Here is a 25,223-nt window from a genome sequence, read left to right as displayed (position 1 = left end):
GTTTAACTGACAAAATGTGGTGGGGGAAAATTTTCGGCTGAATCACGTATTTTCATAAGCACTTGTCCTCGCTTTCCTCTGTTGTTAGATTGGACAATATTCTGTGCTATGCCAGTGTAAGAGGACAAGCTTGTAAATGTGAGAAGCTACAGTTCACCGCAGTATATATACAGACACAGGTATGTGCCTGTAGATCTACATGTATGCAAAAGGCTGGAAAGAGCTCAGTGCAGGATGGTTAAAACCAGTCTTCTAATATTCTTTTGCCGTTAAACTGATCAAAACCAGCTGATATTCATCATATAGTAATATTCCGGGTTTAGTAATTTCAGTGGCTGGTCACTGGTGCTATAGCCTCAGACAGCAAAGCTGTGAGGTGTGCTAAACCCCAGCAGAGAAGAGAGGGGGCAAAGAAAGGGGAATGCAGAGCCCATAGAAGAGCTTGAGAAATAAAGAAGATTTTCCACAACGGAAAAATACCACCTGTCTTTTAGCTATTTCTCATCTTACAGTTGCAAATTCTTTTCAGGATTTGAATGTACACCTTGCCAAACAATCCCATTTGGGTAGCAGAGCATTAGCCAAGTAAAACCTATCAGAACAATCCAGTATTTATGATTTTTAAACAGCTACTCCCGTATAAAATAAAATTATGGCACTCCCTCACAGCTAGGAGAGTAATAGAACCTCTCACTTCAGAAATGAGTGGAAATTTAGTGTAACACCTATAATTAAAAGGTTGATACTTTGCTGAACATATTTTTCTCAGTTTAATGATCCTAAGTTATATGGATTCATGCTTTACACTGCAAGTAGCTACACAGTTTTCAATAGGAATATTTAGAGAGAAAAGTACTACCTATAATGACTAAGATCAAAAGCAACTAGAGTTAAAAGTTAACTAGCTCAGTAATGCCACTTTCTGCCTGCCACCAAAATGCATGTGAATGGCTTTGAAATAGGAATATTTTTTAAACAAAAACTAAAACAAACATCCCCCCCCCCCACTTTTCTGTGCATCTTTTGTTTTCTGAGATAATGCTATGCAAGCATTTAATGTGCTAGTGAGCTTAGCTTTCTTCACTGTTCCTAAGTGCTAGAAAATTATTCACCATAAAGATTGACAGCTGGTGTTCTCATATATGTGAGAACAGAGAAAACCCCAAAATTTCAACTAATGTGAGACTTACGAAAGGATCACAAGCATTAGAAACACCGATTTTCACTGTATTATTACTGTCATCAGACATTATTATGCTTGGAAGACATACTCTTCGTCTAGGGTGCGGGCTGAATCTCTCACCAAAAACTATGGAAGGCTCTATATACCACGGGAATGTGTTCTCATACAAATGATAAGTTGGGGAAAAGAATAAGAAATTTCAAAATTATGTTCCCATTCTCTTCCAAGCAGCCAAGAAAACATGCCGTAAAAGACGGCAGTAAACACGCTCTGATTAAAAAATGCTTGCTAGAAATGTTTACTCTCCCTTCCAAATAATTCACTTTGTGTACTTACGGCATAGCACAGCATTCGTCCTGCGTAATTTAGAAAATCATGGATGGGGAGCTTGAAGAGAGCTCAAGCATACCTTTCTAACAGGAAATACTTTGCAGATGCACAATACTTGGGGAAATTCAATGCATTCTAATACCAAAAAAGGTTGTTTGTCAGAAGCAGTTTTAGAAGCCCCAGGGATAGGTCATCCCTGTCAAGAATGATTCAGCAGTATCTAGAAAGGGATGAGCTCCATCAGATGGTAGGAAATTCACCTAAACCCTCTTTTTCTTTCTGGTGGCTGAAATTCCCTGCCAGACCTCCCACTGATGGGGCGAGGGAGCAGCTACTGTCCTTGCTCAGGGTCTTCTCCAGAGCCCGGCAAGCCAGCCGGTCCTCTTCCCCGCTCAGAGGGGCTTGGGACAGGCTGGCTTGCTGTGAGCACCCACACAAGGTTAAGCTGGGAAGGCCAAAGGGGACCATTGGCATAATTTGGTGTGACATCCTAAATAACACAGGGCATAGAAACTCATCCAGGGATCTAGGCATCCGGCTTCATCTGTCAGAACTAGCAGAAGCCTGGACTTATCTGCTGTCCCTGGATCTGCCTTGGTTTGTGGTGCCAGGGAGAAGGGCTCTCTGTTGTCAGAGTTCCCTTCCTAGGAAGTCACTGGAAGGGCTGAAAGACGACTTCATACTTTACAACAATTACATCTTACCGCTTGAAATTCTCAAGGGTGCAGGTTTGAGTTTTCTTCAAGTCTCTAATCCAGAGTGATCTGAAGAAGGGCAGTACTTCAGTTTTGCTCTGAGTATAATTGTCCCACTTTTTGGAAAGGTGTGGTGATACTTTTTAGCCATCTATGACCATACATCTATGACCTGAAGCATTTCCTCTGGCTCTTAGAAAGATTTGTTCTCAATTTTACCTAAAATTACTTAGTTTTATGAAAAAATAATCTACTGGAACCTCGGAAATGGTTGATTTCAAATTTGTCAGCCTCATTTGGTGATCTGGCTTGATTTTATGGGAGAATATACTGGTCTTTGATGTTTCTATGCAAGAGAATTGAGTAGAAACCTACCACGGGCGTTGCCATTTTGCTTTGGATCTTCCAGCTTCCTTCTCTGGACAACTTACTATGCTGTCTTCAAGCTGGGAAGTATAATAAAGCAGTAGTAAGCAGGAGGATTTTCTGGGATGGAGGGATTTTGGACCCATCCTCAAGGACAAAACAGGCTTTATGTCCCTCTACTCTGAACTTGAAGGACGTGGGTGTGGCAGAAACAGTGTGACCTCTGGTAGAAGAGATGAGCGTGGTGTAAAGCAAGAACATCTGCCTTGCAATTCCCTTTTCATTTTACAGAAACTTCCAATTCCAGTTAACAAACACGATCAAAACACTCAAGTGAGCTCCCTAGATAATGCAAGAAAGCATCACGAAGAAGAAAGCAGGGTCAAAAAAGTTAAGCTCTGCTAAAAAACTATCAAACATCTCAAGAACATTAAAAAGCAACACTTAATCCTAGTGATTTTTAAAGCATATACTTACCCATCAAGATTTTGCAAACTCTGGTTTTCAGAATAACTGACAAAAACTTGGAATTCTCCACAGCACCACCACGGAAAGCTGGGTGATAGGAGTTTCCTAGCAAGCCATCCTTTTGTTTGAGAACAAAAGAAGAACGTTGCACTGGCACAGATTTCTGCAAGCCTACTCAATTTTAGGGACTCCAGTTCTAGCACAGTTACACTTCTTACAGACTGCAGCCAGATGTCTAATTGCAACCCACTGAGGATAAAAGGGGACCTATAAAAGTAAGAGATTGATTAAATATAATTTGGGTTTTCTGTAAAACAGAAGCATTCCTAGATCATTGGAAGTAAATAAAAAGGAGACAGTGTGATCCGGGTGTGTTACTTGCAACTCGGTCGAGAAATATCCCACAATAATTTAAAAGACAGCCCTTTCCCAATCTTCAGGCATTTTTCACTTTGCCCAAAAAGAATAGCAGAAAAAGGTCTTATCACTTTGCTGCAAAGTATGCTCTCACTTACAGCGCAACTAAGTGTGACTTTTTCTACCTGTTCAGGATCTACCTTCCCCTCCCCCATACAGCAGAGTGAAATAGATGGGCAAGGCTAGACTGGGAAAGGACAACGACTGCTGCCTGTCTTCTTGCTCCCACCTATCTCCAAAGCTTCTGGGAGTACCTCAACACAACCGTTGGTGTTTATGGAGTCCTCAGGGACTTGGGTGTTTGTAGCTGCTGGCAGAAGTGCTGTGCCTGCCCAGCAGCCGCTCTGTGCTGTCCCAGGAGGTGGTGGAGTCACCATCCCTGGAGGAATTTAAAAGACGTGTAGATGTGGCGCTTAGGGACATGGTTTAGTGGTGGACTTGGCAGTGTTGAGTTAATGGTTGGACTCGAAGATCTTAAGGGTCTTTTCCACCTAAATAATTCTATGATTCTATGGTGCTCCCTGGGCATTCTGTTAACTTAGACTCCCTCGTTTCTGATTTTTATGGAGAAGGTGGGCAATGGACAGACTTGCAAAGGGGAAAAAAATAACAGACCACAGACACAGCTGGTGTATAGGTGCTAGAAGTGATGTGAAAGGTATATACAAATGATTTGAGTGAGTGATCTGAGATTCCCATTATATACTTTAGAAGGAGTTATAAGGAAAAATAGCAATTAACAACAAGAAAGACAACAAAATTGGAAAAGTCTGCACACTGAGCATATGAGTTTAAAAATATCTGTTCACGGACAAAAAAATGCCAAGGAGAGCCATGTTTCTGCTCTGTCCTTCTGCATTTGGATATTTTGGACATTTCCATTTTTTACCGCTGACAGCAGGAACAGAGACATTAGTAACTGCTGTGGTTTCCTTGTTCCCCCTCCCCGTCCGAAAGCTCTAGAAGCTCTTCACTTAAACATATGGAGATACCCTCTTAAAGCCACTAGTTATATCCATCATCACGCAAACACGCCCATTCTGAAAACTGAAGGACAGACCTGAATTTTGAATATATCACCTCTGTTCCAATCTCTCCTTTATAATTGAATGTGTGTTGAAAAAAAAAAAAATCTTAATACCACCACAAAGCACATACATCAGTTTTTAAGCAGTAAATTTAAGTAGAAATTTGAGATTGCTGGTAGGAGTTCACAATTTTGAGATAAATGTCCATGATTAGAATTTTAGGGAATTTTTATTTTTATGACAAGTTACCAAAGTAAATGATTTCCAAGGGCACTAAAGGAGCAGAAAACCACTCTGATTAAACCTTAGTACGTCCAAATCAAAGATGATAAATAAGGTAGCCTCCATTAGTCCAGCCCTTAAATAATTTATAACAACTGAGTGGCCACCTATAACAGGTTGGGGGTTTTTTGTTGTTGGGGTTTTTTTTGCTTAAAGAAGCAATTCTGAACAACCAAGAAACAAGAGAAAGAAAGTTAGCATATACAACTGAAAGAAAATTCAGTTGTTGATGTTACTTGTCCTTTACTCTGTATTTGTATAGTACCAAAGAAGGGGAGACTTCAGTCTTTTGTTGGCATGGCCTAAACATTACTTGAGAGAAATTGTAAATACCCGTCTCTGTGTTTTACTATTAGTGACGTGCAGCACAATGACTGACACCAATACAGTTTGCTGCAACAAGATCACGATCGCTGAACATAAATTTTTTATTAACATACTATTTTAAATCTTGATGTTGTCCCTTTAAAGCCTCAAGATGGTTTTCCCGTTCAATACTTATTTTAGGGGTTTTTTTGGTGATTGATCACACCTAGATGATGCTCTGCCTCTGCCTTTCTGGCCTCTCTCATGCTAGCGTTCCAACAGAATTACAGATGGACAAACCCCACCTGCCTCGTGCAGATGTGGATATGGGGCGAGATGCAAGAAGCATCTCTTCTTTCCTCTGCGCGGCTGTTGTACTGGCCAAGAACAACCGCAGCCGTAGGGAGCATGGGAGCTGAGGCTTTTTGTTCTTTAGAGACCACACAGCCTCTGAAAGGAGCAGAAAACAGCATAAGGCTGTACTCGATGCTCCCCAGGCAGCAGCCAGCAAAATTATCAGACTGCAAAGAGAAACAGTCTTTTCCGTGAAGGGTTGGGACATTCGTCTTGGCAAGGGAAAGGCGCTCACGGCACACCACGCAGCGGGGCTGGCTGCCTGCACGCTGGGGGAAGCACGGACCAGCTCCTGCTCCAAACTGGCATTCCAAGCCTGCGTTGGGTGCAGGCTACGGGCAGGAGAAACCAGCTTAGCAACGGGGCAGCATCCTACCGCTGAGATCTGCCATGAACCCAAAGTCTGAGGTGGGAGAATATGGGACCCCGGTTCAGAGGGAGATCCAGGCACAAGACAAATAGACCCTTATGTCCAAGGGGAGAAGGAACCAGCAGAGAAAGTTGCAGACTCGACCTGTTTTTCAGACAAGCGTCTCTTAACGAAGGGCTGCCTTTACTGACTTTGCTTGGAGGCAACAAAACCATTGCAGCTGAACAGATTAAAAGAGAGAGATAGCGGAGAAATCTCACATTTCAGCATATTTTCCAGCATGGTCTGCCACAAGAGGAGGTGGAAAGGTTGATGGACATCACGTAGATTCTTCAGTTCCTTCCCAGAAAGCTACTACAGCCGTTAAATTCTGGCTCAAATGATAAACAGTTAGTTGCGACGTTGCTAATGTTGATATTGCTGTCACACTACAAGCAAGGAAGAAGGGGCCATGCCCTTGCAAGGTCACTGTACCTGCCTTGTAATCTCATTCAGAGAGCAAAATACTTACCACAGTTTCCCGTTGAGTGGGCAGGTGGCCTGGGAGAAGATGGGAGAGCTCTTTAAATTAGACTAAACGTTCCTGATCATGGTGTTTGTTTTAAAAACTGGACCAAAAATCCTTCATCTACAGCTGGCAGATTACCTCCTCCTGATTCCCAAGCCTGAATAGCCTTTCTTCGAGAGATTTCTCTTGCTGAAAATGCTTAAGCTTTTGAAAAAGAATTTATAAGAAATAAGCTCTAAGTCCCTTCACTGCCTTGCTGAAAGTGCCACTGGCTCCTGTCCCTGCTACGTGCAACCTGCAGGGAGGGACCTCGGTCAGCAGCAGGACTGGTGCCAGCAGGCTCTCCCCCCTCCACAGAGAATCACCACGCATTCTCAGCTTGGGCACACGCTGGTTTTTCCCTTTCCAGGATTTGTCAGCAGATTTGGTTAGTATTCCTAAAAAAATCCTTCAGAATCAGTAGTCATTTATATTAAAGACCCTCAGTGATTTCCCAAATAGGCTGTAAATCTTTTCAGCGGATAACGCCGACACAGAAGAGCAATCACTGCTAGCAGGTAACCACTGCAGCCATATCTTGCTCCGACGGTACCAGCAGCAGGTCCCATGGCTGCTCACCGCCATGCCTAACGCCTTTGATCTTCCCCAGCCAGATACTGCTGGAGAATTGGAAGCAATTGCATTGACTCATCTATGTGGTCCTGGTTAAAATAAACCCTGCTTTTTATTAATGCTCTTTATTTTTAATTTATACTTTTTGCCCTGTTCAACTGTCCCCTTGCTCTTCATTTGAGCTTTTTGTTGCTAGGTCTTCTAACAAGTACGAGATGGTTGGCTATGAATTCCTTTTTCCAAGAAGAGAGACTGAATAATTGCCGTGGCTATTTATATACGTGCACCCACACGTGTGCAGTTGGTCAAGGTGCTCTCACTGCCCGGGTATCTGTGTCGCATCATCTCTCCTATAATACTTAAACAAAAGCCTCCTTCTGAGTTCTCAAGTGGTGTTATTAGCCAGTTAGTCATGAGTAGCTAGTAAATTTGGTGCAGTATCACCCCATTCATCTCATTCAGCTGAAACTAGCTGAACCTTTACTGGAACAGATGCATTCCTCTATGCTGAATTAAATGCGATTAGACTCCCGACAGTTTTCTGACTTTAGGATGGAGTTACGAAATAGCAGCAGAGGTAGCTCTGATAAATTGGGTATTCCACTCATAAAAGAAAAATAAATTCTTCTGTTTGCAATAAACATCGCACATATGAGAGCAAAACATGACTTTTTTTCTTGCTTCAAATAAACCCACATATCCTCTCAGACCTCACACTAAGACAGCTCAAGGGAAATGCTGAACAGACTCAAGTAATAGCTCTATAATAAAAAATAGATCTGCAGACAGAGCTGCCTGTGTTCAGCACCATCAGAGACCTTCCTATTAATTATTTATATGGCACTACAGATTAGCATAGTACTTCACAGAAATAAATACAAGAAGCAGTGAAGCCCCGTATCTCAGAAAGGCAGGGCGACGGCCGAAGCCCTACTCGCTTCGCCGGGCGTGGCGAGTGCTCCACAGCCAGAGCTTGGAATTACACCATTTGTACAGCGCACTCCGTGAGAAGTGTCTAAGAGGGAATGTAAATCTGTGAGGGTTGACGGTCGCCCATTGATCCGGTTAGCAGCCATTCAAATCAGTTTTGGCGTCGGGTAACTAGTACAAGTGATTTCAAAATCCCATTAAGGATTTGACTAACTTTAGTTTAACCCCTAAACTCCTTTCAAAATCTAGCCAGTAAGTCAATAATGTGAATTCTTCCTATTTCCTACACTATACTATTAAAGAATTTTCTATTAAAATTCTTCTATAAGCATGTGAAGTGGGCTGAAATCCTCACCACACAGAAATCAATGATTCAGCTTCACTGGGTTTATAAATTCTTCACCGAGTTGCGTTTTAAGAAGTGCAGATACAGCTGATTTGATTATCCCCCTTATGGCAGAGATTTGTGCTCCAAACCAAAAGCTGAAACTAAGAAACCTGGAGTTCTGGTCTTGCAGTGACCCTGTCAGTGATGTCAGGATAGACATCACCTTTTTTTTTTTTTTAAATTCAGTTTTCCTATCAGAAAAACAGTGACTAGTTATTTCACACCATCCTTATGTTGGTTACTGTGATTATTACTATTTCATGGTATTTTTGGCTTTGAAGATTGCCAAGACCACATCAGGCACTGTCAGATATTTTTCCTAGCATAGATTTCAGGGAGGGAGCAAGAGTGGGAAGAGGCAATCAAAAATCACATCCTGACAGCAGCTGCTTGCAGCGGAAAGAAATACTGCTGAAAGTATTCTTTCCTTTTTTTCCTCTACAAATCTTCAGCTGGAAATCAAGAGCAAAACTACTACTTTGTAGTCCTCCAACTTTCCACAGACCACCAGCAAATTGCTGCACAGAACAGCTTGGGAATGAACCTCAGGGCTATGTAACTGCAAAAGCATTAAGGACAGATGCTGGGAACAAAAATGAATAAATGCATTAAAAGACTTCTTAGTATTAATAACATGTACCAGAGAAGCCTGAGAAAACTGTCTCGAAGTGAAAAATACAGGGAAAATCTTCATCAAATCTTAAAGTAATTTTGGGTGGAAGGGTTTCTGGAGGTGATCTAGTCTAAGCCCCTGCTCAAAGCAGAGGTAACTTCAAAGTTAGATCAGATCATATCTCAAAGGACAGAGATTCCCCAGCCTCTCTGGGCAAACGGTCCCAGGAAAAAATCCTGTTTACTGAGCAGTGTATATAAACATCACATATAGGAAGATTTACTGTAAAGAATATCTATATTTAATATTTGCACATATTTTGTATCTACAGTACATATAAATAAACAGTAATGTGTATATAGTGAGCATATATATATTTTATGCACACACACGTGAAAGAAAGAAAAAAAAATGCAGCAGTGGAATCACTACCCAGCACTAGAATCCATTCCCAAATGAATGATGACTTTGAGTAATGGCAAGTTAGCCCGTTTTTGACAAGATTCTTAGTCATATCCCTCAGATGGTGATGGGGCAACGTAACCTTGGCCATGTAGCCCTGGGATGCCACACACTGGCACATCCTCCCGTGCCAGAAGCACTTCCCAGAATGAGTCTGTGGAAATAAAATAATTCATGATGACAACAAGTGATAGATGCACTAAAAAGCAGAAATACCTACCTTCCCCTCCTTCCCTTGATGTCTTTCCAAACTGCATGAAGAACTAGATCTTTTCTCATCCATCCTCCAAATTGTGCAGTCCTCACAGACAGGCTATGTAGCAACTTGGGATCACCTTTCCTTGGGCAGGTCTACCTAGTCGAGTGCCCCATGGGCTGGGGACCCTGGGCACCATGACCGCAGAGATATCTGCCATAGAGACAGGAACCTCCAAGATCTCGAGGTTTTGCTGGTTCCCAAAATTCACGTCATTGCCTCTGGAAGGCCACATGCATGGCCAAGAGCCCAAATGAAAAGTTGGGCTTCCTGCTCCACACTGGGGTAATGTTGAGTCCTGCACGTCTTGGCTCCCTCCTAGGCTTCTCCTGATCCTCTCGGACACATTCAGCAACTTCTGGGAAGGTCCCTGAAATATCTGCAAGAGTCAGGAATTTTGTTTCAGTTTTACAGGAATAATGTTTAGAGCTGTTATAAGGACATTTTGACAGTTTCGTTTTCATGCTAAACAATATCTATGTTTCACAGACCGTTAGGATTTTCCTCCAAAACCAGATTTTTAAGTTTTCACCAGCTGTTCTCACGGACAGTGCTCCCCTCTTTTCCAAATACTCTTTCTGACTCTAGCACTATTACCTGTGATCTGAGCAGCTTCTCGAATGAGAAGTACATGAACCCGTGTTTGTTAGCCTGCTTTCAAGATGGTGACCAGGTATAAAATACTAGACAGAGGACAAGGATCTGTGTGTTAATTCCTTTAATGAATCCTTTTTTGGTTTCACTGAAGTTTCTACTTGGTATTTTCAAAGAAAGGGATCACCAACCCCCTTTACGTGTGTTTGCACGGTTGCGTATACCTCTGTCTACAAACAGCCCCCAATATTGATCACATTTGCCTCACTTTCCCCGATAAGAAACATGAGATTAGTTTTTGTTAGCTCAATTAATCTGGCATTTGTCCTCTGCACCCTATAAATAATTGCACATGCAAAGAAGGGCTCACGCTTTAGCAGTAGTATTGATCCACGCAGACCTTTGGGTTAGGAGTAAAGCCTCTTTAATTACTTTGGCTGACTTTCGGGGTTGTTTTGGTTTGGGTTTTTTGTGTTTTGGGGTTTTTTTTGTTTGGTTTGGGTTTTTTTTTTTTTTTTTTTACAATGTCTTGGGAAGACTAGTACCACGTTTTAGCATTGTTATCGCTTAGCTTAGATTTGGAGTTTTAGTCCCCAGACACCTTCTACCTCAGCCTGGCCTGCCCATGCTTGGCATCAAAATCAGAAAAAGTCATTCTTCTACCTTCTCTAAGGATTTGATAACCTCTTCACTTTCTTTAGCCAGAGGTGTTTTGACCTTTAATTAAAAGGAAAATTTGTTGTCTTCCGTTCAGAAGGCAGCAAATAATGAACTCATTAAAATGAGGTTAGCGTTCAGGCCTTAGAGCAATAAGAGCCGAAGTCTCATTAGCAGCTAACAATCCAGAACATAGCACATAAATAAACCTAATATGGCAGAGCAAAATGCCTTGGTGCATTAAATTTGAGCAGAATCAAATGTTTACAGTCAATGATGTCTGGGGCATGAAGTTTTAATGCACTTAATAAAGGAAAGCAAATTGCTTCCTATTAGGCATGAAATGTTACTGCAGAAATTGCCCCAAAAAGTTTATTATGTAAATGAAGGATAGAGTTATAATTAACAAGGACATAGCAGGAAAATATCACTTCTGCTTAATAGATGCACCAATTATGAAGAATAAAGACACAGCAACTTCAAATCTACAAAAGGTAATTATATGGATTAATGTAAAAGACTGCTGAATGTAAATGCAATATAAAAAAGAAACCGTATCTTGTGGATGTCACAGAGAGAAGCCTCACTGACAAAGCAAAAAATCAATTAATAAAATGAAACCCACGAGTTTTGACAGATTCCAGGCAATGAAGGTTTTATATTTGAAAGAACACTTGGATTACCTTAAAAAAAAACCAACGCCCTTTGCTTAGCCTTGCACTGAGCCATGCCTGTTTGTCCATGTGCAGGTGTGCTCCATGCTTTTTTCCTTGGAGAACGATAATTATTTAGCATGATCTATTTAACTGTCCAAAAATAAAACAACAGTGAGTTCCCGCTGTTGCTTTAACACACCCCTATGAGTTCAATGGGGAATGCTGATTGTATTTTCCCATGCAAGTAGCTTTCCTCCACTTACAGCTCTTTTAAGCCCCAGTACTCAGAGAAAAAAAAGTAATCCCACTGACTCTGAGGAAAAGACACACACTGGCAGATAGAACTTAAATACTGTGGTCAGATGAAATATCCAGGAGAAAAATCTTCTCTACAAAATAAGATTTGTCATGCCTTTTTTTTTTTTTTTTTTTTAAATCCACATTCCTCTATACGAATTTCCCTTCTGCTGAAGGTGTGGGCAGCGCCTACCGTTTCTCCCTCAGTCTAGGCAGCGAAGTCCCGAGGTCAGCGTGCAACGGGGATGGAGGTGGGACGGGGAGAGGTGAGCCCCCGGGGAAGGAGGGCTGCCGAGGGGAGCCGGGGACAGCACGGCAGCACCGGGCAGAGTGTGAATAGCTGTGTTTGCACCTGGCGTCGGGTAAAGTTTCCAGCTGTTAAAATTCAATAGCCCTTCTCCATCCTGCAAAACCCTTCAGAATAAAATAAATACCTTGGGTCTCACGTGAAGGCTGCGCAAGTCCCGAAAATGTTTCTGGCACTGGATGCCAGGGATGCGCAGCTCCGTCCAGGAGCCGGAGAACTGCCCGAGCAGCAGTGTTTGCAGCTATCCTCGCACACAGGCAAAGAAGCAGGGGCTCACCCACCCGGGAGAGCGCGAGAAGGGTGATGGAGGAAAGCTGTCGGCTCTTCTCCTGCCGCGGCACTTTTCTATGCCGTCTGCTGCTAAGGTCTGTACCTACAGGAGACAAAAGTTCTCATTATTTACTGTGCAAAATTACCAGTGAAGGCAGTACGAGTCATTGGCAATTTTGTTTGAAGAGATATTTATTAAAAATAGGGAAGACAGACCCTAATCACCTAAACAGAGATTGGTTTTTTTTTTATATTAAGCATGTGGAAGATGTTAACCCGCCCCTCTACAAACAGGCAAGTAGTGACAAGATAAATTTGCACTGACTTAGCTGACAATATCTTCTTAGTATTAAAATCAGGTGAGGTCATGAAAATGAAGTTTAGCTGCATATTATATAAATTAATATGCATATATGGAAATTGCAATTAAAAAAGTCTTTAGGACCAAGCCAAATCCAGTTTGAGTGACAGATTTGCCCTTTAGACAGAGAAAAATGCTTGACACGCTGCAGGTTACAGGATTTACATCTTAATCCTCGCTCTGTGCTTTTAATGAGACCTCACTGGGCTGGAAAGCTTCTGCCTATCCTGCAGTTCTGTCATCTTATTGAGACGTGAGGGAAATCAGAGAGAAAAACCAAAGTGATATAATGTTTTTTTCGTGTACCTTCTTATACTATATGTTAAGTGATTATAATTTCTCAAAATGTTCTTTCCTCAAAGGAAAATTGAATTGATTTGGCTCAGCCCATCCATCTTTCTCAACATATATAAAATGCTCTAGATAGCTTGGAAAATTATGTTCTAAAATATAATGACTCAGATTCTATGCTTGTGACTTTAATGGTGTCAATTTAGTGCCAGTTTTTACCAGCTGGGGATTTTCCTCAATGTCTTAGCTAACAGTGGTGTTGATCTCTAAGGTTTTACATTTTAGTGAACATTTAGTTGTTATATATTATATAAATATAGTCCCACATGTGAAATTGTCACAGGATTGAAATAATCAACTTATTAAATGTCTGGCAAGATAGGCTGGAAACCATACTGCTATCTTAATATTTAATGCTAAAGCACAAGATTTACTGTCTTTAGATTATTTCCTTTAGCAAGGAAAGGAATTTGCTTGGTGACTGTTGTAGCCGATAACCACTATCATTGTTTTACATTTTCCTTAACGCCCAAATAAACGTTTCTATTTAAAAAATAAAGGCAGATGCATACTGTCTGACAATCTTTTGTATTACACTCCCGAGCTGCCTGGCACCCGAATGATGCTTCTTTAGGAGGCGGCTGTTAGCAAATGATGCTTCAGAAGAGGCTTGTGCTCCAACACGCACGGTGCCCAAATAGCTGCATAATTAGGAGGGAGTCAGTAACTTTAGGAAGTTAATGTCCTACAGCAAATGCCTCCCAACCCGTTGCAGTGCAAAGGAAATACGATAAATCACGAGACTGCAGAAACCTGCCCTGCTTAGTTGGGCTCCGCTCTGGACTAGGATTGCACAGGCCGTCAGTCTGCATCTCAGCTGCCTAAACCCTGGTTTCGTCATTTACACTGGACCGGTGTCAATTTTGGTTTATGGTCACAAGTAGAGTTTGCTGTTGTCGTTTTTTAAATTAGACCAGTGGGTGGAGCAAAAAGGTAAAACTATTCTCCTGTAATGTTAAGAGAAATTACTAATGACGACACAAAATGTAATTTTTTTAAATGAAAGGAAACATTAGCTGGACTCGGACTGTGTGTAAACCACTGCATTCATTTTGTCTTTGAACTGTGCAAGAACATGAACACTCGATCAATAGAAATGTTATTAATAGATAATGGGAAAAGTTCTCAAGAGCCACATAATGGAGACATGGAAAATTGATGAAAATAGAGCTTATAACCCATTCAACATTGGCAAGACCAGTAGGGAGATAAATGCACTATCCATCTCACATATGTAGCACGTCCAAATTATGTGGGCTGGTGATTGAAAGCAGGCAGTTATCTGTGCAGCAAGGACTATCTTTAGAAGCAGTGCGGAGTTGACAACTAACAGTAAATGTAGATACCTCACGCAGGCTGAACCAGCGGTTGGAAATATGTCTAAGAAAAAACAGATAGGTGACCAAGACTACACCTATTTTTTCTATAAGCAATACCCTTTTCCTCCATTTCATTTAGATTGGTCTTATCTTTTGCTTGGAGGAAAGAATAAAAATAAACAGGGATTTAATTTCTGACATGGACACTACTTCTACCAGAAGTCAACATTGGAGTTTTGCTCATTCACACTTAAGCCTGAATTTGGTATTCAGGCACAATCAAAAATGTTTGTGCAGGTAAGTAAATCCCAACACCTCCACATCTGGATGACAAGTAGTATTCCTAATTTTCCTTGGGTTTTAAGCACATTTTATCAAGCTTCATTAATAACCCAAAGCGTGGGTGACTTCGTGATTTAGTATATTGCTGCCTCTGAATGGCTGGATTCAAGTCCTGCCATAGATCACCATAAACAATGTATAGTATCTTGGTCCAAGTTACAGAACCATCACCTACTTTGGTACTTACGTACTATTACTAGCATTACTAGACCATCAAACTCTGATGGAACAAATCAAGCTCACTGTAATAGTCTTATAAAAAAGAATGAGCCCAAAATAAAATGTGAAACACTTAACAGGGTCGTCTTTTTTGTATCTCCTCATTTGGACACAACTTTTAAGATGAGGCATTCCAAAAATTAATACTCATTTTTCTAAATGCATGTTAATTTCTTATTTATTTCAGGCTTTACTAGAGACTCAAAATTTACTGCGCACTCAGGTTGCAAATTTTACCTTCAACCTTGGATTTTCAGGAAAATTTTACCACACAGGTAAGAAGGAACTTCATGCTCTCAGGTAGCTGCAGTTAAATAGGTGGCAGGATTTTAAACCTAGCTTTAAACACACCCTTTTTAAATAACACATTGACTCAGTAGAGCAGTGGGAAATACATTCTCCACCATTTTAGCATCCAGTGTCTAATTCAGTGTCCAAAGGGACAAAGGTCTGCTACGGATGAGCTTCTCAGGAACACGTAGATGCCCTCGGTGCTTTTCTGAAAGATGCGTGGTAGTAAATCTTAGGGTTATAAAGGAGGCAAAATAGCTGCTAAGATCTTTATAATTCCACAAAAGACAGGACAGCACAGAAGACGTACTAAGGTTTTTTCCAGTATGATAGGTATGATAAAATATAAAAGATTGGAAAAATCACGTCTCATAACCTCTGAAGAGGCAGAAGTGTTTGAATGGGATGCACAAGGTTTTGTTATGACTGCAAAGGTAATCTATCTCGGTGTTCCGCAAAGCAGGGGGGACGATAAAAGGAAAACAAGGTAAAAAGAAATTTGTATTGAAACCCTGCTCCTTTCACACTCAATGCAGTAACAAGTTGCACACTCGCACTGTGTTTCTGTGGAAGATTAGGCGCTTTTACATCTCCTCCTCCTCCTCTTTATGACTCCTTTCTCTCTTTTGCTCCATTGCACAGCACAATGACCCTTTTTTCAAATTTTTCCCCCCCCTCCTCCTTTGCCTTCTCCTTATCACTTTGCTGCACCTCCACTCAGGCTTCCCTCTGCTGCCACCAAGCTATGCCGCTCCCTAGTACTGCTAAGGCAAAAAAAGACGTTTTCAATGACTCGCTTCAAAGGAGACACCTCCTGTCCTTCTCCTTTCCAAACCCCATGCCCTTCCCACCTTTGAAGACCAGCTCCAAAATCCTCAGCTGTCAACCCCTTCAGCCACGTTTAGTGACACTGACTGAGTGATGCCAGGGAGGCTGAGAAGCTTATCTGGAGCAGAGGAGGAGGCATTCCAGCAGCAAGAGGATGGGAGGGTAAGTTTAAAAGCTAGGAACGATGCAGTCCCAGCTGTCACGGGCCGTGAGGTAGCTGTGGAGTAAGGCAGGTCATCCTCTCAGCGTAAGCGTAGCAGTGCTCCCCTTTTCATTGCCGATATTTGAACACCAGATGAGCTTACCCAGCTCTTACAGCTCCGTTTCACCACCCGTGAGGAGAGTACAGAGGTCCCTGGGAGAAGAGGACATAGGGAAGCATTTGAGGGATGAGCAGAGAGAAGGAAACCAAAATTATGTATTTGTATCACTGTCGCTTTCGAAGTCCAGGTTGTTTTCCCCTTGTGCAAGCACATAATGCTAAGCAACTGCTGCCCAGGAAACCTTACAGACTAGAGATATAGGCTGGAGAGCCCAAGAAAAATGAGAGGTAGAGAGAGATGGAATTACTTGCCTGGAGTCATATAACAAGCCAGTGGCAGACCTGTGATTAGAGAGCAACTTCGGAGACAGAACTTCATCCTCTTCCTTTGTTCTCCTCACTTCATCTTGACCTGCCTCTGTAGTTATTCCTTCTGGAGATTAATTGGACACACACGCAATACAGCAAAATAAACAAAAATAGCCCAAGGCCCTGAGCCGCCCTAAAGTAGGATGCTGCTCGGTTGTGGCCGTCTAGAGAGTAAAGCTGGTATCAGTCATTACAGTGTCCACTGCAGAGAAAGGTAATTCAAGGAGGGGAAGTGGCGGCGAAAGAGATAATTTATTATAAATACTATGACGTACTGAACCGTGGCTGGCACAAAACATGCAGCCTTTCTACAAAATCAACGCCCTGACCTGCCAATACATTTTTTCTTCATTCATCCCAATGGCCTCCATATTGTTGTCACGGGTTTTCTTGCCCAGCTGATATAACGCTGACCGATTTCAGATTTGCTACTGCTGTAGAGAAAGAAAATAGGAGAATGCGCATGTGTGCCTGTCCTCCTAAGGCTCTCAAGGCTTACAAAAATAGCACAGAACTACTTAATGAGTTGAAGCATGTCATTGCCTCCATTAAGGGACCTGCTGCTGCCTGTGCTCAGCGACGCATCTGAGTTTTTAAGCGAATGCTTCATTTACAGGTTGGTGGTGGCGTTTTGTCATATCAGCTTAGTGGAAAGGTTTCAAAGTATTCTCCACACAATATACACTTTATTGACTTAATATAAATAAAACATGGAAAGGTATTCTTTAATTACTGTAAAAGTGGCTTGTTTACCCAGAGAGGCTTTTAGTATCAGATACTCAACATGTTTTATTAGCGCATTGCAACTGCTGTGCCTTATTGACTTCCTTAATGTGTGATTTTGCTCTCCTTTCCAAAACTTGGATCGTTTTAAAACTACAGGAGGGAGATGAGCATGGGAATGTGTTGGCAGATTAAACAGTTATACATTTTCATCAAAAGATGTTGCTGACATCTGTACTACAAATACCAATTCTAGTTGGTATGCCCGCGCACAAGTACAATAGCTGACACTTCAGCCTCACTGCTCATCATCTCACCACCACCACCACTCTCTCCTGCGGCACTGGTAAACTATGTACTGTAGACGTAACGCTATTAGCAAAAAACTGAGCAGACCCTATTAGTTATGCAGTTTTAGCAAACACTTTCTACTTGTTCATGCTGTGGCAATAGAAATTAAGATGTTGTCAGGATTTGCATTTAAGATTTATAAGATTATTGATAGCAACTTCAAACTTAGTTTCAGTTTTGAGCTCAAGAGACCTCTAAGTTATGGTTGCAGTTTTAAAATATGGGATTATTTATTATGCACAAACAAACTTTGAATTATTACCTACCTGTGTAAAGTGCATACTGCATCTCAAAGCAGATATATGTTCACCGCCTTGATTGTAAGTCTACTGCATTTTTCGGATTTCGCATTAAAATGAAGACAGAAATTTACATAAAGAATGCCGATTGTACAAGAAATTAAAACCTCAAAATCCCTTGTTTTGCCTCCAATACTCTCAATAAGGGGTTGGGCAAAAATATTTAAACAATATAAGCACTCTCTAAATGCTCCATTGAACCTTTCCATGAGATTTTTTGGAAATAACGCTACTTAAGAATTTATAAAATCAAGCAACGCTCTTTTTAAAGGCTTGTGAAGAAAATTATCCTCAAAAGGGACACTGCCACCAAATGTTAAACTTCCAACCTTTCTGTTTCAGCTCTGCCATTACAGGGTGGGGTTGGTTTTGTTTAAACTGGAAAGAGTTATACTTTATCTTGTTTGATTTTTTGTTACAGTAAAAAAAGTGTAAAGTTTGATTATTTGTATCTAAAGTTACAAAATTTGTATCTTACAAATTAAAATTACAAAGAAATCAGTAGGAAAAAATAGGATTTTTAAAATACAGTTTTTAATACTGGAATTATTTCAAGAACCATACTCTACTTCAAATGTTAATAAGGTGCTAAATTATACTTCGACCTAAATCTTATGTCGAATGACTGCAGTTCTTTGTAGATTTCAAATACCCACTTTTTTTCCCCTCTTCGACCCTACCTTCTGTTTTCTACCTTTGGGTTACCAAAGAGATCTTCAATGGCTTCACAAACTCCTATGCCTTTCTCTTCTGTCCTCTTTTGAAAGCCTACGTTAAGTTTCTTTCCCCAGTCACGTTTCCCTCGCATGTGCCTGGGTGACAGCAGGTGAACCACACAGCCCAAAAAAACCCGAGAGCGGTCATTCAGCAGATGCAGTATCCAGAAGTTTTGCACAAAGGAGCAGACGTTCACAGAAGGAGCAGCCATCGGTCCTTTTTTCTTTTCAATAAGGAATTACCTAGAAAACAAGGTTGTTTTCTTTTTTCCAGCAGCGCTCCCATCAGCGGGAGCAACTTCCTTAGAACTTGCAGAGTGCTGCGAAGGGGGGGGTAAAGTGATTCAGTGATACCAGGAGAAAGTTTCAAAGTAATGCTCTGCTTGTGTAGTAGCATTCTTCAAAAAACACTGCAGAAGTGAAAAATAAAAATAAAGAGCTGAAGTGCATGCACCGAACAGCCATCTCTCTATGTTCCTGCCTCATTCCACAAGTCAACGGTGACATCCATGGAGCATTTTCTTCCAATGAGTTTTGCAAGACTTTCAAAGGCTTGTAAGAAGAAAAGATATCTATGTTTGCATCAGTAAACTGATTTTGACTATTATTTTTTTGACTGAAGCTAAATGAAAGCATTTAAATGGTAAAGGAACAAGAAGGAAGGCTGCTAATAAACTGAATATTGTTGAGGAATTCGAGGGTGAAGTTACCGAAATGTAACTTGGCCTTTCCAATTTGAAAAAGCACTGCAGACGTATGTCTGCAGATGGTGGGAGCAGCATTGCACTATTTCTCAAATGGAAGGTTTTCTTTGTTATAACCACACATGCTTGCTTCTGCCTGGAGCAGATACTCTTCACTAACGCAGGAGTTTTTATTGTTTTTACTTCAAGATTAAACCTGGCAAAAATTGAATACTGAACCATAGGAAACAAGATTTGGAACCCCTTTGCCATTACAGCTTCATGTTTTCCACCTGCTTATATTTGGAAACTATTGCAAACTTGTTTCACACTTTACCAGAAATGATCAGATTTCAATTTACCGAGGTTAATAATGAAGTAGCTACGATTGTGGGGGGTTGATGAGATTCTGGCACACAGCGCTCTGTGTGTAGCTCTCTGTCTGGCAGGACCAAAGCAGGTGGGTACAACTCCATCCAATCTCCACCTTCACGGGGACCCTGAACTTCTAAACACTCCTAGTGCACTACACAACACAACAATCAGCCCTTGAAAACTAGTTCTTGTTAGAATTACCATCAGTTAAGACTGTGCCAGGAATAGAAAGGGATGGCTAGCATCCATGGTAAATCACCTCACTCCTTTTGTGGTACGATAGAGCCTGCCTGCAGCTCAGTGAGACAACCAGACAACCATAAAACATTAGGTTTTATGGCAGCCTCTTCTGTATTTAAAAAACAATTACGGGCATTTTCTGCTGTTGCTTTTCTATTACCTTTTCATTTTTTTCTTTCTGTCTTTTGCAGGGACTGAAGAGGAAGATAAAGGCGATGACCTGCTGTTGAGGTCTGTGGACGAGTTTTGGTGGTTTCCCCATATGTGGAGTCACATGCAGCCTCACCTCTTCCACAATGAGTCGTCACTGGTGGAGCAGATGATCCTCAACAAAGAATTTGCAATAGTGAGTAAAAGTTGCCAAAAGATTCGCTAGGACACCTTTGCATATCATAGCTATGCTTTCTGAGCTGTTTTTATGTTTGTGTATATTATACTTTTTTTTTTTTTAACATAGATATGCAAATAAGGCAGCAAGATTGGAAACAGCCCCCAAAAAGCCTTTCTGTGACTCAAACTTGGGCTGAATTTGGTCTTAGCCTTTTTCACTGACACAGGCTTTCTGGAGAGGTAGCAGCCTTTCACCCAAGGAACCTTGCGAGACCATAGGGATCAGAAGCAGTGAAACCTCAGCAGACATCAGCTGGCCTTTTGAGCTTTAGGAAGGGGTTTATACACCGCTTATCAGCTTCCTGAAGTCTAGTGCAAACATCCTCAATAGGAGAGGGAGAAAGTGGCAGTGACCCCCAAATGTTGTGTATGGTTTGTGAGAAATCTTGAAGCTAATGAAGCAAATAAGGGAAGCTGCTGGGTTTCACTGTACTTTTTTTAGATTACCTCCTCAAAAATATGCTTTTTACATAGCTAACCTGTTACTAATATTCATAGATAATTACGTTTCATTTCTGCTCATTTGTGTTGTTAACTTACGAGAGCTATCCTCCTAGCACTGTCCAGAGCTCAGAGAACCTGTACTCCGAGGTGGAAACCATTTAGAGTCCTTTCAGGGTAATTCGACTTGCTTATCGAGCGTGACAAAGAAAACCTGAAATCTATAAATGTTCGCTTTGGAAAAGACACTGTGTGGTCTTTGACAAGGCACAGAAATGCCAAGCAACCAGAGCCACTCAAAAGAGCAGAGTGCCCCAGCGGGGCTTTCTCTGCCGCTCGGGGAACACAAGTCTCAGCCCTTGGCGGCTCAGAAAGGCCAGCCCGCGGCCGCCCCTTCCTCCCACCCCTCACACGAGCCAAGGCACCCCAGGAAACAGGCAGAGGCAGATGCCTGAACAAGCAGTTGGAAGCAAATTATTCCCTTGTTTATGAAAATATTTTCCTAACAACCTTCAAAAAAAATTCATTAAAAATGGCTTAACTGTTTACTCTTCCTGCCAGAGTTCCCCCCTTCCCATCTCCCGCTTGGCAGGGTGTTAGGAGAGAGGCATTTTGGATGACTTCTCTTCCTTTCTACAGTTCTGCTTTACTGTCAGCCTTCGTTCCTGGCATGGCCTGTTCACACCTTTTGTGTAGCCCGGCCCAGAGACCCGAATATAGTTGAGATTTTAAATGTAAGAGTAATTTTTTAGATATCTGTATCTCAAAAATACACGGTCCGTTCATCTTTAAACCTATGGGGAAATTCTCCTAGTATTTTCAGGAAACATGAAGTCCTCTAGGTCAAACCACCTCTAAGAGTAAAATCTATAGCATAGCCTGAAAACAGGGCTTGTAATAGAATGTTTGCAACTTCAACTACAGAAAGATAAAGCCCATGCCCCTATCATCACTGAAGGGTAGAGACTCCTTAGGGTGCCTATAAATAAGGAGCTGATGTCAGTGAAAGGCTGCTGTTATTACAGTTTTATTTCCTGCTAACATTTGGACAGGGGTTGTACCAACCTCTTAACCTTGAATCTATATGAGCTGTACAATTTACTTATGAGAACATTTCTTTTCAAAAGGCTTCCTGTGAAAACCTCTCTGTGGGAGAAATTTATCTTTCTGATATGACAACCTTCCCGATAGCTATCAGAGAGGTCCCAGCCATGACTTCAGAGCAGTTTTGTATCCCCCCCTGCTTTCTCATCCTCAGCATCATATCTTACTTGGGAGAGGGACTCCCTGTTCTACAGCTGTACTTCTGTAAGTCCTCCAAAGTTAAAGCAAACCCCGCTTCATTATTCTTTGACTTCACAGTGTGGATCCAAATTTAAATTCGAGATCTAGAACAAGACATAGAAAATCTGCTTGATGTTATACATGTTTTATTTGTGCTCTAACGTCTTCATTTAGTATTATACTCAGGGGAGCACAGCTTGATGCTGATGCCATTTTCTCTTGCATTTCCCATTTATTGACCATATCTCCCCACCTCCTGTTTTAGCTGCAGGTAGAGATGACACTTTGTGTCAGGTTCTGCAAGGAAAGCCGCAGTAATTCTTTGGAAGTATGATCACATTCATTCTTCACCTAATGTGGTATTTCTTCATTCGTTTTTTAAACACGGGTAAGAAGGTAACAGGGTCTTCAAGATGGGAGAGCACATCATTATGGCTGAGAAGAACAGTCAAGGTTGCTTTAAGATCCCAAACAGCACATCAAAAATTCTGTTTATTAAGACCTGTTGGCTCCTCCTGGCTTTATCGGTTTAGAAGAAAGCTAAAAAAGATCACACTGTCCAGAAACCTGCACCCAAATCCCATCACAGTCAGCAGTTTCTCCATGGAGGAGTTTCTCCATGTTGTTCACTGGGGGAAAAGGTTTCCTGAAAGGAATGCCATTCTCTTGAGTGTTGTAGATTAAAGTCAAGCTTAATAAACACAAGCCAGTGCACCTGAAACAGTCTTTCATGGATATTATTGCATGGAGCTTTAAATGTACACAAGCATAATTTTTATTGGCTTTTGTATTTACACTGTATGCATAATCTTTGGTTTGCAGGAGCTCAGGTATACATACAGCGTGCTGAACACAGGCAAGAAATACAGGTGTTACAGCTGGCAACTAGATAAAAGACCTCGTTCTGTTTTACACAACTATATCCATACCTCATAATGACACCCTATAAAATGGGGGCTTACAATTGCAGCCTGCCTCAAACAGCTGCATCACAAAATACATGTAGAAATCAGATATCTAAACAGTTTTGTATATATACAACTAATTGCTAATTAGGTACCTAATTGCCTTGATTTCAGTGCAGATATGTATACCTCTGTGTATCTGGGGCTTAGTAAAATCAACAGTCTTTAAAAGATTCCCTTACATGTGAATTGCTTGTGAATCAGGAGACTGCCTTTAACAAGAGCCCTCCAAATTATTATGTGTCACTGAGGTATTTATCATTTCTACTGTTTCATGCATAGTTGGTGAAAGGAAGAAACTTTCTCACATAGAATCATAGATGGGAGATGAGCAGCCCCACTGCTCTGGATCCAGCAGGCAGCGTGGGAACTTTTGCCTGGCAAAATCCTTGTCCACGCGTGCCTGAGGGATGGGCCCCACAGCCGCCCCATCCAGAGCCCCATTCCCGCAACCCTCGCTGCCAAATCTCTTCTCAAGCGCTCACGATATCCTCGGACTCAGAGGAATAAGAGGCAGGGATTTTAACTCTGGTAAAGTAGGTTGCAGACTACCCAGAACATTGTTATCCCAATGTCATCTTATTTACGTAAATATGGATGATATGTTTCAGAGCCTGGCTAAGGAAATGGCAAGTTACATTTATTTTGATTATGAGTTGGGTTTGACTTGATCATATTGTGTGGGGTTGTTTTTTTTTTTTTTCTATCAGAGGATCCCAAAATCCTTTAAAGACACTAATGCATTAAGCCTTGGATTAAATTTTGCCAACTGATAATATCTCAAGTATTATTCTCCTTGTTTATAGGCAATGCAATTGATACACAAAGAGGTAAACAAATTGCACAAACAGAAGTCTCTGATAGTACATATTCCAAAAATAAAACGAACCAAATTTTCACTGCCATCTTTTAACCACAAGATATCCTTCTTCGCCCCTTATGTACATCCTTATCTGACAAAAACAAGCAGAATATACTTAATCCAAAGCCCGTAGCTCTTTATTTTGTCCCTTGATTTGTTTGCTCAGTGATTATCTTCTGTGCTGATTTGTGAGCACATGTGCCCAAAGCACGGTAGAGATAGGGCAAAAACTATCACCAACTACCAAAAGGTAGCTCTGATCTGATATGAAGAAGTGAGAGACATACAGAAGACAAACGAATCGATTCAGAGGTACACATATATAAAAAAAAAAAAAAAATCAATTCAGAGCCTGTCTAGTAACACGCCTTGGATTCAATCTCCTGTTTATAAACCAACTACAGATGCACATTAGCACTTCCTCTGCCTAAAACTTTTGAGCTGCCCAAACCACAAAGAAACCATGAGCTTTTAATATACCAATTAAATACCAAGAATATGAAGACCAGTGACCGCATACCAAAGGCAAAGTATCTACATGTGATGAAAAGAGAGTCTAATTTGTCCCATTATTAGTATCTGTAGTTAATGTCGGGAAGGAGAGATGCCCACTAGAGATTGCCTCTAAAAATGTTCTGTAAACGGTCTGCATAGATAGGATAACATCATCTTGTGCAGACAGGAGGAGATTTATTCTGCCTAACCTTAAGGTCTTTCCGAAATAGTCCATCTTCATTAGTGCTTTTGTCCGTATCAGGAGCGTGCTTTGACAGCACATCTCTAAGGCTGCCTCGACTTTCTCAGCTTTATTTGGTACCACACTCGTGCAGAGTCTATGCATTTCCTAGTCACGTAGAGCTTCCGCAGTGCTGGACTGCCTTTTTTCATTTCACATCCTCAGAAACCTAAGATCTTAAATCCCAACATCATCTCTGCCTCTTGGTAGTCTGCTACAGTGAGAGGCATGCCTAGAACACGAGTCATGGTGATATCTGGGAGGCTGCTGTGCGAGACTGGTGAAAAGCCGGCTTTTCCTGTGTCCTTGTCAATCCTGGATCTGACGCCGACACCAGAAAACCCGCTTCGTTAAGACCCCTTGTACCGTCTGCTTGGCGCATGGCATAGCCACGTGGCAAGGAAGCACACCAGGAGGTGAAAAAACAACGGCGAAAGCAAATACCAACACACAGAGCCGCTATATCT

The 25,223-nt window shown here is 41.4% G+C and overlaps 1 protein-coding gene across 1 annotated transcript in view; it reads left to right on the top strand.

The window, feature by feature from the left end:
- Positions 1 to 25,223, top strand: part of LOC104084418 (bifunctional heparan sulfate N-deacetylase/N-sulfotransferase 4) — a gene marked incomplete at its 3' end in the record, with an annotated part of 47,267 nt that overhangs the window by 15,717 nt on the left and 6,327 nt on the right. Inside the window, exons 2-3 of the mRNA XM_009588254.1 lie at positions 15,129 to 15,216; positions 20,270 to 20,424. Of these exons, the coding sequence (XP_009586549.1) occupies positions 15,129 to 15,216; positions 20,270 to 20,424 (243 nt within the window). The remainder of the gene's footprint in view (positions 1 to 15,128; positions 15,217 to 20,269; positions 20,425 to 25,223) is intronic.

Source organism: Fulmarus glacialis, unplaced genomic scaffold (genome assembly GCF_000690835.1).
Source record: "Fulmarus glacialis isolate BGI_N327 unplaced genomic scaffold, ASM69083v1 scaffold6532, whole genome shotgun sequence".
NCBI classification, from domain to species: Eukaryota; Metazoa; Chordata; class Aves; order Procellariiformes; family Procellariidae; genus Fulmarus; species Fulmarus glacialis.
The sequence above is the reverse complement of the archived record's forward strand: the minus strand, read 5'-3'. Positions and strand labels throughout refer to the sequence as shown.